The following is a 12,024-nucleotide window of genomic DNA, read 5'->3' as shown; positions in this document are numbered from 1 at the left end:
AACACCTCCAATACACACACACATTGAGGGAATTGAGAATGGATTTTCCCCATTCAGTCCACCAACTCACAGACCTGACTATTGTCTGCTCTGGAAATGCCCTCACAGACACCCAGAAGTAGTGCTTTACCAGCCATCTGGGTATTCTTAATATAGTTGAGCAGAAAATGAAGTTCAGAGAAAGGCTGAAGGGCCAGGTACTGGATGTTCACTGTTAAGGGAGATGAAGCTAGAGATGGTGAACCAGAGTATGAAGAATCTTGTATGCTTTGCTCATGTCACCCTTAATTTATTATTTATTTGGCTGTACTGTGTTTGAACTCAGGGCCTCATGCTTGCCTGGCAAGTGTTCTATCACTTGAGTCATGCGCCTTTGTACTTCAATTATATTTGAGAAAGTGTCTTGTATTTTTGCCTTGGGCTGGTCAGTATACCTCCCTCATAGTTGGGATCACATGTATGTGCCACCATGCCCAACTTGTTGGTTGAGATGTGGTCTGGCTAACTTTTTGTCCATGAGGATCCACAGTCCTTGCAATCTCAACTTCCTAGGTAGCTGGGATTATAGCTGGTAGCCACCATACCCATACAGTTTCTTGCTCTTTAGTTTTTTTTTTAAACTACAAATGACATAAATAAGGATAATAATAGTTACTTGTGTTAGTTATAGTGAATGAGATGAGATAATGATGAATGAAAAGCATTTAGCTCAGGTTCTGCATGTGGGAATGCTTAATATCCCTATTATTTTAGTACAGTAAAACATTTAGAGAGGCATAGGGTAGTGTTTTAAAAGGTGTTTTCTATATGTGAGTAATCTGTCCTCTTCTGTTGTCATGTGACTTAGGAATGGCTGTGGATTTTGTTACTGTAGCATTGGTAGTGTTGGGGTTTTGATTTTGTTTTTTGAGACAGTCTCACTATGTAGTCCAGGATGGCTGGAAACTATTGATCCTCCTGCCTCAACCTCCTGAGTGCTGGGCTTACAGGTGTGTGTCACCATGCCTAGCACATTGGCAGTTCTCATGTACAATAGAAAAAGAAAGACTGAGGATTGTCTTTTCAGTAAGAAAAAAATAAAGTAATTCCAAATATGAGCAAGTATATTTACAACTAGGGAATTTCAAACCAATTATTTTCTTAACCGATTATTTTTAAAGATTCAAAATACTTCTAAGTAGATATTTTAATTTGTGGAAGTGAGCTTATTTTGTTGTGAATCTTAAAGCTTATGAGACTGTTTCTTTAGATGATGAGTTCACTACACCAGCAATCACAATAAACTATTGAAATAGCTATAGGATTTTTTGAAATACTTCAGACTTTTTGTTTTCATTAAGATGATTTTAGTCTCTGAACTTAAAATAGATTAGTTTCCTTGTTTATTTCACTGCATCTTAAATTGTGTTAGAACTTGGAATAATGATTAATGTTGAATATTTCTACATTATTAAATTCTCTATCACAATTACGTCCTTGTAGGTACAACAGGAAGAATATCCAGAAGTGAAAGGCAACTGAGAAGAAAGGTGAACAGTTTATGTACTTTAGTGGCTTCTGAAATCCTGAAGTGAGGTAGTACTCCAGAGCAGGCTTCCCAAGGTCACTGGTGACTGCCACAGCCCTGATGGTGTTAGTTTTTGACCTTTCTTTCTTTTTTTGTCTATATCCAGAGAATGGGCCATCTTTGAGATGCAGAATGACCCACATACTCCCAGGGAACAGATATATAAGCCAGAATAGAGAACTGGTTTTGATGATGCCGTTAGCATCCATACAGCCTGAGTGTTTGCATTAGACATCGGTGGGCATCTCTACAGGGATCCAGATTACATGGTCAATTGATGAGTATGGAGTCAAAGGCACGTTACTTGGAAGTTAAATGGCATCGAATGATAGTCATTGAGAACAGTAATTTTCACAGGAGTATTGGCTGCTTCTTATACTTCATGGTTTTGAGATGGCTTAGTTGGGCACTGCTGGATTTTGCCACCTTAAACCCTACTTTTGTATGCTGGCCACCCTCTTCTATTTCATATCGTATTTTAAAATATATATACTAATGTGATTGACTAAGCTATCTAGTAATTTTTCTCTGGGCCTAGGAGACATATAATTTCTTATTATGTATTTATTCAGTTTGTTTACTCCTAATTTACTTATTTCCAAATTCTTACTCTTTGTCTTCCTTATTTTCAAGTTCTTAATGGCCCCTCATGTACTGTCTTCCATCAAAGAAGTTTTAAAAATTACTTCAAAATATATTGTTAACACTTCAGAAACAAAATATAAAACTTTTACTGAAAGCCTCAACTTTTAGTGAAGGAAATTTGACATTAAAAGGGATTTTTGCCAGAGGGTTTGAAGCAACAGTACAGAAATATTTATACAGCGGTAGTGTTTCTTCATTTGAATAGCAGATTTGTTGGAAGTCAGATTTTATATAGGTGGCAGTTCTAATTTTTATGTCTCATAATTGCAGCATTTGCTTTAAGTTAAAGAATTTGTTTTTATTTAAAATATGTAAGTATTTTGTGTTTCTTAGGCATTACCTCCTAGGACTGAGAAAATGGCTGTTGACCAGGACTGGCCTAGTGTTTACCCTGTGGCAGCTCCATTTAAACCCTCTGTGGTGCCTCTACCTGTTCGAATGGGTTATCCAGTAAAAAAGGGTGTGCCCATGGCAAAGGAGGGAAATCTAGAACTTTTGAAGGTAAGAAATTCCTAAGTGAATGCTGATCTTTTCTCCATTCTACTCTCTCATACTTCAAGGTTCAGCATAGAGCAGCTTGCCATACTTAATTTTTTTCAGGCAGTAATGGATGTTGCATTTTGATTAGCCTTTGGAAAGAAGAGTCAAAGAACCCCAGGCATTTAAGAATGGCCTTTCTACATATCTTCTTTATATTCGATCTTTCAAGCAGAACTAACAAAAGCTAAGTAACCTAATTTGAGACAGAATTGGGAAGTGAGGTTCTACTTTTAAAAGACGAATTATAAAACTTTCTTTCCAGAAAGGTAGAATGTTATTTAAATTTATTTTTCTAGTCTACCAACTAATTTTTTTTTGGTGAGGTACTAGGGCTTGAACTTGGGGCCTTGCACTTGCTAATAGGTGCTCTATTGCTTCAGCCTCAACACCAGCCCCATCGACTAACTTCTTTACTACTTAAAATAAGTAATATTATGTGCTTCACTTGATAACATCTATAATGACTTGTGATGAACTATAGGGTTTTTTAAAGAAAGTATAAATCTTACCCTGGGAATGCGTGTTTTCAATGGTACCATTTTACATACAATGGAAGTTATCATGTAATAGGAATGAACTTTGGTTTTCACTAGATAAAAAGGCTGCTAAAAAACAAAAAATTGCTAAAAGTTGTTGTTGAAAAATGAGACAGAGCTGGGTGTGGTGGTACATGCCTGTAATCCCAGCACTTGGGAGGCTGAGACAGGAGAATCAAAAGCTTGGGACCAGCCTGGGCTACAAAGCAAGTTTGTGGCCAACCTGGGCAAAATAGTGAGACCCTGTCTCAAGAAATCCACCCTCCCCTTAAAAAAAAGAAAAGAAATGTCTATGTTTTTAAAAATGAGACACACAGGGCACAGAGGTACTCTCTTCTGGTAATAGAAGTAAATGAAGTTTGGAAATGAGAATATTTTATAAGACAAACATTGAGGAAAGCAAATCTTCAAATTAAGAGAAAAGAACTTAAAGATAAGGGCTAGGAATGTGGCTCACGTGGTAGAGCAGTAGCCTCACAGGGATGAGGCCCTGAGTTCAAACCCTAGTACTGTGAGAGAGGGACTGAGAGACCGTCTTTGGAAGAGGTCACTAGGTGGGAGAGAGCAGCCGTAATAATGCTGATGGCTGTGAATGCTGTGTTAACAAAGAAGTATGCAATATTTCGTGCATTCCCTATATTCCCAGAGATAGAATCACTGAATGTGCTAACTGACCTAAAGTATGCAAAGTGCTTAGAATGGAGCCTGTGTAAGTTCATGCAAATGTTAGCTATTATTGTTTTCCTTTTATATTTTTTTTTAGGGGCACGGTACTAGAGATTGATCACAAGGTTTTGTGCTTGCTAGGCAAGTGCTGTACCACTTCAGCTATACCCACAGACCTGATCTTGAGGTTTATATTTTCATGTTTCAGAACCACTCAGGTGGAGGTTGAGAGGATTGTGGTTTGAGGGCAGCTCTAGCAAAAAGTTAGTGAGACCCCCATCTCAACCAATAAGATAGGCCTGTTTGTGTGTACCTCTGGTTGCAAACATGTGGGAGGCAGTAGGTAGGAGGATTGCAGTCTGAGGCCACCCCCATGCAAAACAAACAAATTCAAAACTGTATCTTAAAAACAAAGTAAAAAATATGGCGGTGTGGCTCAAGTGAGGCCTTGAGTTCAAACCCCAGTACTACCACCACCAAAAAGAAAAGGAGTACAGAAGATGAATCCACCCATCCAATAATCCTAATGTTTGATATCTATTTTCTCTTGATTAAAAGAAAGATTTTCTAATCAACACTCAAGATTGCTGGCTTGATTCCTAGAGTAACTTTCTGCTTGTTAAAATTTTCATTTCCAAAAAAAAGCTAAATTTTTTATTTACATGTTTGCTACTATTTAAGAAATGTGTTAGTAAATGTTAATTTTATTTGAAGGAATCCAGTTTCCTTAAATTCTCGTTGATTTCATGAATGACTTGGTGGCCTTTTATTGTATCATCATGAGTATATTCTTCATTAAACTGTTAAGATTTGCTTGCTTTATTCATTCAGTTCACAAATGTGTATTATTTGCAAAGTGTAAGTAACACCATGCTAGACATTGTCTGAGAACTGGGATGCCTAAACAATGACCAGTGTCCTGGAGTGCTTTCAGTTTTTTAAGTATACCTATAAATTGATGACAGAAAGAGTGCTATAAAAATGATGCTTATTTTTCTAGCATGATTGTTGTAAGATACTTGATAAAAGACAATTTATACCATCTGAAGATGAACCAGAGTATCTTTATAAGCTATTTGGTACTGAATCTATATTTTAAGGAACTTGTTTCTTGAATTGACAACACCTGTGACATAGTATTGTAAAAGCACTGTCAGATTTTATTTTCTACATAAATAAAATGTGTTGTGCCTGTGATTTAGTTTTGTGAGAAAATTATCTTTTTCATATTTTCACGACATTTAGTAGTCGGGTGTGGTGGCACATCCCTGTAGTCCCAACTACTCAGGGGGCTGGGGCAAGAGGATGTCTTGAGCCCATGAGTTTGAGATCATTTTGGGCAACATACTGAGATTTTATTTCAGTGAAAAAGTTTTAAAAAGACATTTAACTATAATTTATTCTTTAAACTTCTCATTTTAGATCCCCAATTTTCTGCATTTGACTCCTGTAGCAGTTAAAAAGCACTGTGAAGCTCTTAAAGGTAAGCCGTTTGTTTTCCTATCATAAACATTATGTTGACCTTGGACATAGAATTAGGAATCTCAGCTCTAATGAAATATAGCCTTGTGTTCTGAGGCATTGTCAGTTTCTCCCTTCTTAAAGAAAGATTTTTAAGTTGTTTTCAGTGAACTGCTAATTTCAAATCCACAAACTTCTTTTGCTAATCACTCGACAAGTGTTATGAATACCAAGTAGAAGCCGAAGGCTAAGCTGGGTCGTGGTGGTGCACACCTGTAATCTCAGCTGCTTGGGAGGCTGAGGCAGGAGGAGTGTGAGTTGATGGCTAGCCGAGCTGCAGAGGAAGAGCCTGTCTCAAAAACTGAAAACCTAAGAACAACACGAAAGAAAGATGAAGCCAGAATTCAGGGACTTATTGCTGAAAGCGCATATGTAGTAACTCTGAAGAAAGTACTGCAGTGTCGCCCGTGTTTGCAAATCTATACAGTTCAAAGTGAAGGTAGCGAGAGGATGCTGGGTAGCAGAATAGTCAGCGGGTTCAGTGACGGGATGCCACACAGAAGAAAGAATCTTCCTGAGGGAGCCGTTTAAAATTTTAGAAAATTTAAAAGTGGTACATGTATGTGGTGACTCAAATAGAAGAGGCTAGCATGGAAAGCAGCCCCTCACCCAGCATGTTCTCTTTGAATCATTATTTAACTCTAATAATTACTTGCAGAGAAGGAACTCACTTATGCTTGTTTATGATACATACTCTTGCTGTTGAGTGTGTATGTGAGTAGGTAATACAAGTGACCGCCAGCATATGATTACATCCCCAGCTCAGTAGATGGATTCTGAACAGTATCTGTGGATCCCTGGTATAAACATAGATTTCATGCACTTATGCTTCTACTCTTTCTCCTTCCCATGTGGGGTGAAGGCAGACTTTTTTCACTGTTAAATTTCATTACTATGTATATATTCCAATTTAATTCTGATCTAATTTGCATTTGTACATAGAATAAGCACATTTGAATTGTTTGTGGTTCGCACAAGTGATTGATTGTGCCATTTAATTCAAAAGAATCAGCCCCTTTGGTTAAAGTCTTAATGTGTTCATGCTGATTTAAAGGTGTGTAAAATATTCAATGACATTTCTGGAAAAAAATGAAACCCAGATACATTTCATAATTCTATTGGAAGGAAAAATAGGCCAATTAATGTAATTATGATTAAATTATGTAATTATGATTAAATTTGAGCTTTCAGGAGGGCTTTGCATTAAAAAGTACAAGGAAGAAAATAGTTGAGATCCTTAGGAATAGTAATCTTACTCCTGAAATGAGGGAAGAAAACTGTTTTCTCTCATTTATGGGTTTGTCTGCTTTATGCCATTAGGATGTTTTCCTGTCCCTTTTCAGTGTCTGTTTCTGTTCACCTGTTCTTGGAATTGGAAGAAAACTGGAGCACTCTTCCAAATTTGTGCTCTGCTTGGCTCAAATCATATACCACTTTTTGATTCTTTGTAAAAATCAATTAACAAACACATTTCTGTGCAAATCCCATTTTTTCCTTTTTAAAAATTATCTTTAAGTATGCTTATAATCTAGCAACTGATCTTTCTTTTGATGTGCTGGCAACCAACCATTTTAATGAAATAGTTCTATAATCCTAATTTTTTTTGGGGAGGGTGGTACTGGGGTTTGAACTCAGAGCTTCACACTCAAAGCAGGTGCTCTTCTACATGAGCCACACCTCCAGTCCATTTTGCTCTGTTATTTTTGGAGATGGGGATCTCATGAACTATTGGCCCTGGCTGGCCTCGAACCAAATGTTTAAAAAGATACTATACCAAGCTGGTGTTCTCCAAATTAAAACTGTTAATGTGATAGCCTTTTACAGGTTTGTGCATGTGTTCCTAATTGTAACAAGGCAAACTTAGTGGCGCTTATGTAGTGCTGTCAATCATAATTATTATCCTAAAATGTTATACACAATAAAAATAAACTATTAAGAATATCTGCACACAGTTGTTTACAGCAGTTTTATTCATAATTGCCAAAGGTTGCCAGGTGTGGTGGCTCACGTTTGCAATCCCAGCACTAGGAAGGCTGAGACAAAAGGATTGTAAATTTGAAGTCATCCTGTGCTACAAGATGAAACCCTGTCTCAGAAAAACAAAACAAAAAGCAAACAAACAAAACTAAAAAATTGCCACAACTTGGAAGCAACCAAAGGACCTTCAATAACATAAACTGTGTCATTCTCGACAATGGAATATTACTTAGCACTGACAAGAAACCTGTCCATAAAAAGAGACACAATAAATGCATATTGCTGGGGAAAAGCCAGTCTGAAAGGTTACATGCTGTATAATCCCAAATGTATGACACTGTAGAAAAGACAAAACTACCATAACCTATAGACATTGCTTTTCTTTTTTCTTTTTGAGACAAGTTCTCACTGCACAGCCCAGACTGGCCTAGAGCTCCCTGCATAGCGGAGGCTGGCCTGGAACTCATCATCCTTCTTCCTCCATATTCTGCGTGCTTGGCCTGCAGCCATGAACTTTCATGCGGCCAGACTGTAGATCTTAGTTAATAACGTATCAATATTGACTCATCAAGTGTAACAAATGTACCACACTCATACAAAGGTTTAACAATAGAAGAATCTGGAGGAGGGAACTATATGTGAACTCAGTTATTGTGTAAGCCTGAAACTGCTCAAAAAAAAATCTATTAATTAAAATAACCTTTGCTTCCTATGTAACTGTCTGACTCAAGGCATGAGGAGACACCAAAGATGCTGTGGCCACAGCACAGCAATTATCAGATGCCTGTGAATATATGTATGGACAGCCCAGTGTTTGTCCTGTTAGAGATGGGAAGATAGACATCTGTAAACTCATGTCCTGGGTTTTGGCCTATGGCAGGAGGCAAAAAGCTTTTCTTTGCTTCTTCTTGGTTGGCTTCAGATCAAAATACTGCTTCAGCATTGTTTAAGGTGACATATTTTGGGGTGACATATTCTGGCCTCCTACAGTGTGTTATTTTTTTCTGTTATAATTAATTTTTTCATCATGGTCTTAATCCTTTTAACACATGCAGGGCATAACATTATCTTCTAATCCTGGGGATAGGAAAGTATGGGCTGGTAACAGGAAGAGGAAAATCATCCTTTTGTGAGTGTCAGAGACCCAAGTGTGATGTATATGAAAATGCATGTAAAGTCATCCAGTTACCTCTGCAGGGAGAACTCTGCCATGGGCCACACACCCCCTGATACCCAAGGCTTGCAGGAAAAAGGCCTCCATGGAACAGAAATTCACAGTCTTGGACTGAACAACTCTTGCAGCAATTTTTGCCCAGGATGCCAATGTGGACTGAGGTTATCACTCCAGCTAGCCTTCTCTGTGTTAGTCTTCCTACTCCCATTACGACTTTTCTGAAACCTGGTCCCTTGACCACCTTTGTGCATTTCCTGGAACATTGCTGCTGTCTGACCTCTTGTGATGTTCTGGAGACTCAAGTAAACCTCTATTTCCTTCTCAAATTGTTGGCACCAATTCCACAAAGTGTCCTGAAACACCTTATTAACCAGAGGCACAATGGTACAAGGGAAGGATTTTATAATTAGGTTTCAGGCAAGCTTTGAATTGTTCATTTGTTTGTGGAAGGTGAACTTTATTGTTTTTCTTAGACTTACATAGGTTTGATACCTGCATGTTTGATATCTGCTGTTGAAACACTGTGTTCCATTAGATGTTCTTGTTAGGTTCCTCTGTAACTGGAACAGATGTTAAAATCACATTTTCCTCATCTAATTCCTCCTCATAGAAATTCTCGCTGATACTTTTACTTGAATCTGACATCTTCAGGATTGCCCAGCAGTACTAAGATTACTTGCATTGTACTCTCCCCCCAGGTAGCTTCATTTTTTTTACAGAACTTAAATAAGTGTCTTATTCTTTCCTTAATTACATCTTTACACTTCTGCCAGTCTCGGGATTTAAATTGTGTCATCCAAATAACTCAGAATTTTAAAACATTTCAATTTTCTTTCAAAGTAGGTCAGTTCAGATTTTATATCTGCCATGCAAATGGAAAATTTGAAATACAGGAAAGTAAGCCAAGGTCTTTTAAAGTCTAGTCATTTGCTTTACCTATCAGATGAGTAAAGGCTAATGGGAATCTATTATGTACTTTCCATTTGGCTGTGGTTTTTTAGACATAATTTAGGTAGTTTAATTTAAAAACTGTAATTATCATCTGGTGATTGAAATGACTTATTCAAGGTTTAAAAAGAAAAAAAAGATTTTTGTAAAACCAAAAGCTTATATAATTCTCCAGAATAGTCTGTCTATTATAAAGGGCTGTCACTTGGGCTGGCAGAGTGACTCAAGTGGTAGTGCCTTCTTAGAAGCATGAGGCCCTGAGTTCAAACCCTCTACCGCCAGAATTAATGAATGAATAAATAAATAAAAGTGCTGTGAAAATGGTACATCTTTTAGTGTAGCATATTGAAATTAGGCCATGATGGGGATGACATTCAACCGAGTCTTACTGTGCTCATTGTTTTAAATGTCAAAATGTTCTTAATTCCAGAGATACTTCTGTCCCCTCAAAGTGACTAAGTATTGATCTTTTAAACAGAAAGTTTAGGGAATGGTGTGATGCTGCTTAATTTGTGAGCATTTATTTAGTCCCAGATATCAGAGAGTCTTTGTAACCCAAAGTGATATTTTACTTACTGATTTTAAAGTCAAGCCCAAAGGGAGCAAAATATAGTACCTACCAGTTGAAAATTGTTAGCTTGGGGAAGTGCTATTGGCAAAGTACCTCTCGCTGTGTCTTAGAAGAGCTCCCACATCTGCCTGTGATTAGATCAGCCTCTCTTGCAGTGCTTTATTAGAGAAAGTATGGATCCATGAGATTCCACGTGTTTGACCCCTCAAGTCAGTACCATGCTCAGCACTTTGAACTTTCTGTTGCAGCCTGGGTCTCAGGCCCAGACCCACCTCCTCACTGGGCTTTCTTGCCTGCTATGAGGACAGAGCTGTTTCTGCTTCCACTGAGCCCCATTGGCTCATTGAAGCCACATGCAAGAAACGAGTTATTTTAAGGCTACACATAAGGATGACCCATGCTTTTAAACCTATTTGAGTTGAAGCTTTCTTTAGGTTTTAAAATTTTTTGTTAGCATAAATTAACTGTACAAAGGGGTTTCATTACAATACTTACATACATGCATACAATGTTCTTTGATCAAATTCACCCACCTATAGTATTACTTTTTTTTTTTTTTGGCAGTTCTAGTTTTGAATTCAGGACCTCTTGCTTGTTACACAGGTGCTCTCCCACTTGAGCCACTCCGCCAGCTGTTATTACTCTTTCTTAACCCCTCTCCTTCCTCCCCTTGAGTTGAGGCTTTCTGTAACTCAATTTCTGAAAGATTTGCTGACCACACTTCAGTTACCTCTTAGAGATTCTCTAGGGCTTCTTTCAGTTCCTTTCAGCTGATCTTTACTAGTAACCTTCATTTGAGAGTGAATTAATATTATCTGTCACTTTTCATAAATAATTCTCTGGGCACTGAACTATTTTCTTTTAATTGGTAGGGAGCAGTTAAACTATCCCATAATAGATATATGCAGAGCCATAGTACACTGCCATCAAGACACAGTCTCTCTCCTTTCTTTTTTATTTTTCAGTACTGGGGCTTGAACTCAGGGCCTACATCTTAAGCGACTCCGCCAGCCCTATTTTTGTGATGGGTTTTTCGAGATAGGGTCTCTCAGACTATTTGCTTCGAACCACAATCCTCCTGATCTCTGCCTCCTGGGTAACTAGGACTACAGGTGTGAGCCACCAGGGCCTTTCTTTTTTATTCTAAATTTTGGTGTTGGTAATTGAACTTCATGCAAGTAAAGCATGAACTCTATCACAGAGCTACACCTCCAGCCCCATAGTTCCCTTTAACTGAACATACTACTCCCCACTAAACCTAAAATACTCAAATCATGCTCTTGATTAAATTCCCTAACTAGGATGTAACTAAGAAAAAGAGATGAGAGGTGATGCTGTGTATGTGGCATGCAAGCGAGATTCTGTGCTTTTGCGTGTGACCTGCGAGCGGTGTCACTAATAGGGTATTGTCTGTTAGCATGCACTGCAATGAGAATTTACTTGCAAAAGAATAATTGAGATAATTTTTTAAAATTCTCAGATTTTTGCACTCAGTGGCCAGCTGCACTTAGCAGTGATGAGAAATGTGAGAAGCATTTTCCAATTGAAATCGACACAGCTGATTATGTCTCATCAGGACCATGTATTCGAAACCCCAAAGCTCGAATAGTAACCCTGAGGGTAAGAGATTTTTTAAAAAACAAGAATCATTATAGTGCATTATATAAAAATGCATTTTGTATGTGACTACAAAACTTAATACATGTTTATTGTGGAAAATATGAAAATTTTAAATTACAGGATAAAATTGCCTAAAAATATACCACTCAGAAATAAGTTCAGTTAACAACAGTAGCTCATTTTATTATATATACAGACAGTCTTTGTGTATTTTAATGGAATGATGTTAGATGTGTTTAGTAATCTTTTCTTTTACTCT

The 12,024-nt window shown here is 37.6% G+C and overlaps 1 protein-coding gene across 3 annotated transcripts in view; it reads left to right on the top strand.

Moving 5' to 3' along the window:
- The window catches only part of LOC109698753 (small ribosomal subunit protein mS35), a 39,793-nt gene that overhangs the window by 1,928 nt on the left and 25,841 nt on the right, over positions 1-12,024 (top strand). Inside the window, exons 2-5 of one of the 3 annotated variants that reach the window (XM_020183130.2) lie at positions 1,483-1,529; positions 2,546-2,713; positions 5,377-5,437; positions 11,626-11,765. In XM_020183130.2, the coding sequence (XP_020038719.1) occupies positions 1,483-1,529; positions 2,546-2,713; positions 5,377-5,437; positions 11,626-11,765 (416 nt within the window). Of the gene's footprint in view, positions 1-1,482; positions 1,633-2,545; positions 2,714-5,376; positions 5,438-11,625; positions 11,766-12,024 lie in introns of those variants that run through there. The other 2 variants (XM_074083073.1, XM_020183131.2) reach the window with 2 other exon arrangements.

Source organism: Castor canadensis, chromosome 8 (assembly GCF_047511655.1).
Source record: "Castor canadensis chromosome 8, mCasCan1.hap1v2, whole genome shotgun sequence".
Taxonomy (NCBI): domain Eukaryota; kingdom Metazoa; phylum Chordata; class Mammalia; order Rodentia; family Castoridae; genus Castor; species Castor canadensis.
The sequence above is the reverse complement of the archived record's forward strand: the minus strand, read 5'-3'. Positions and strand labels throughout refer to the sequence as shown.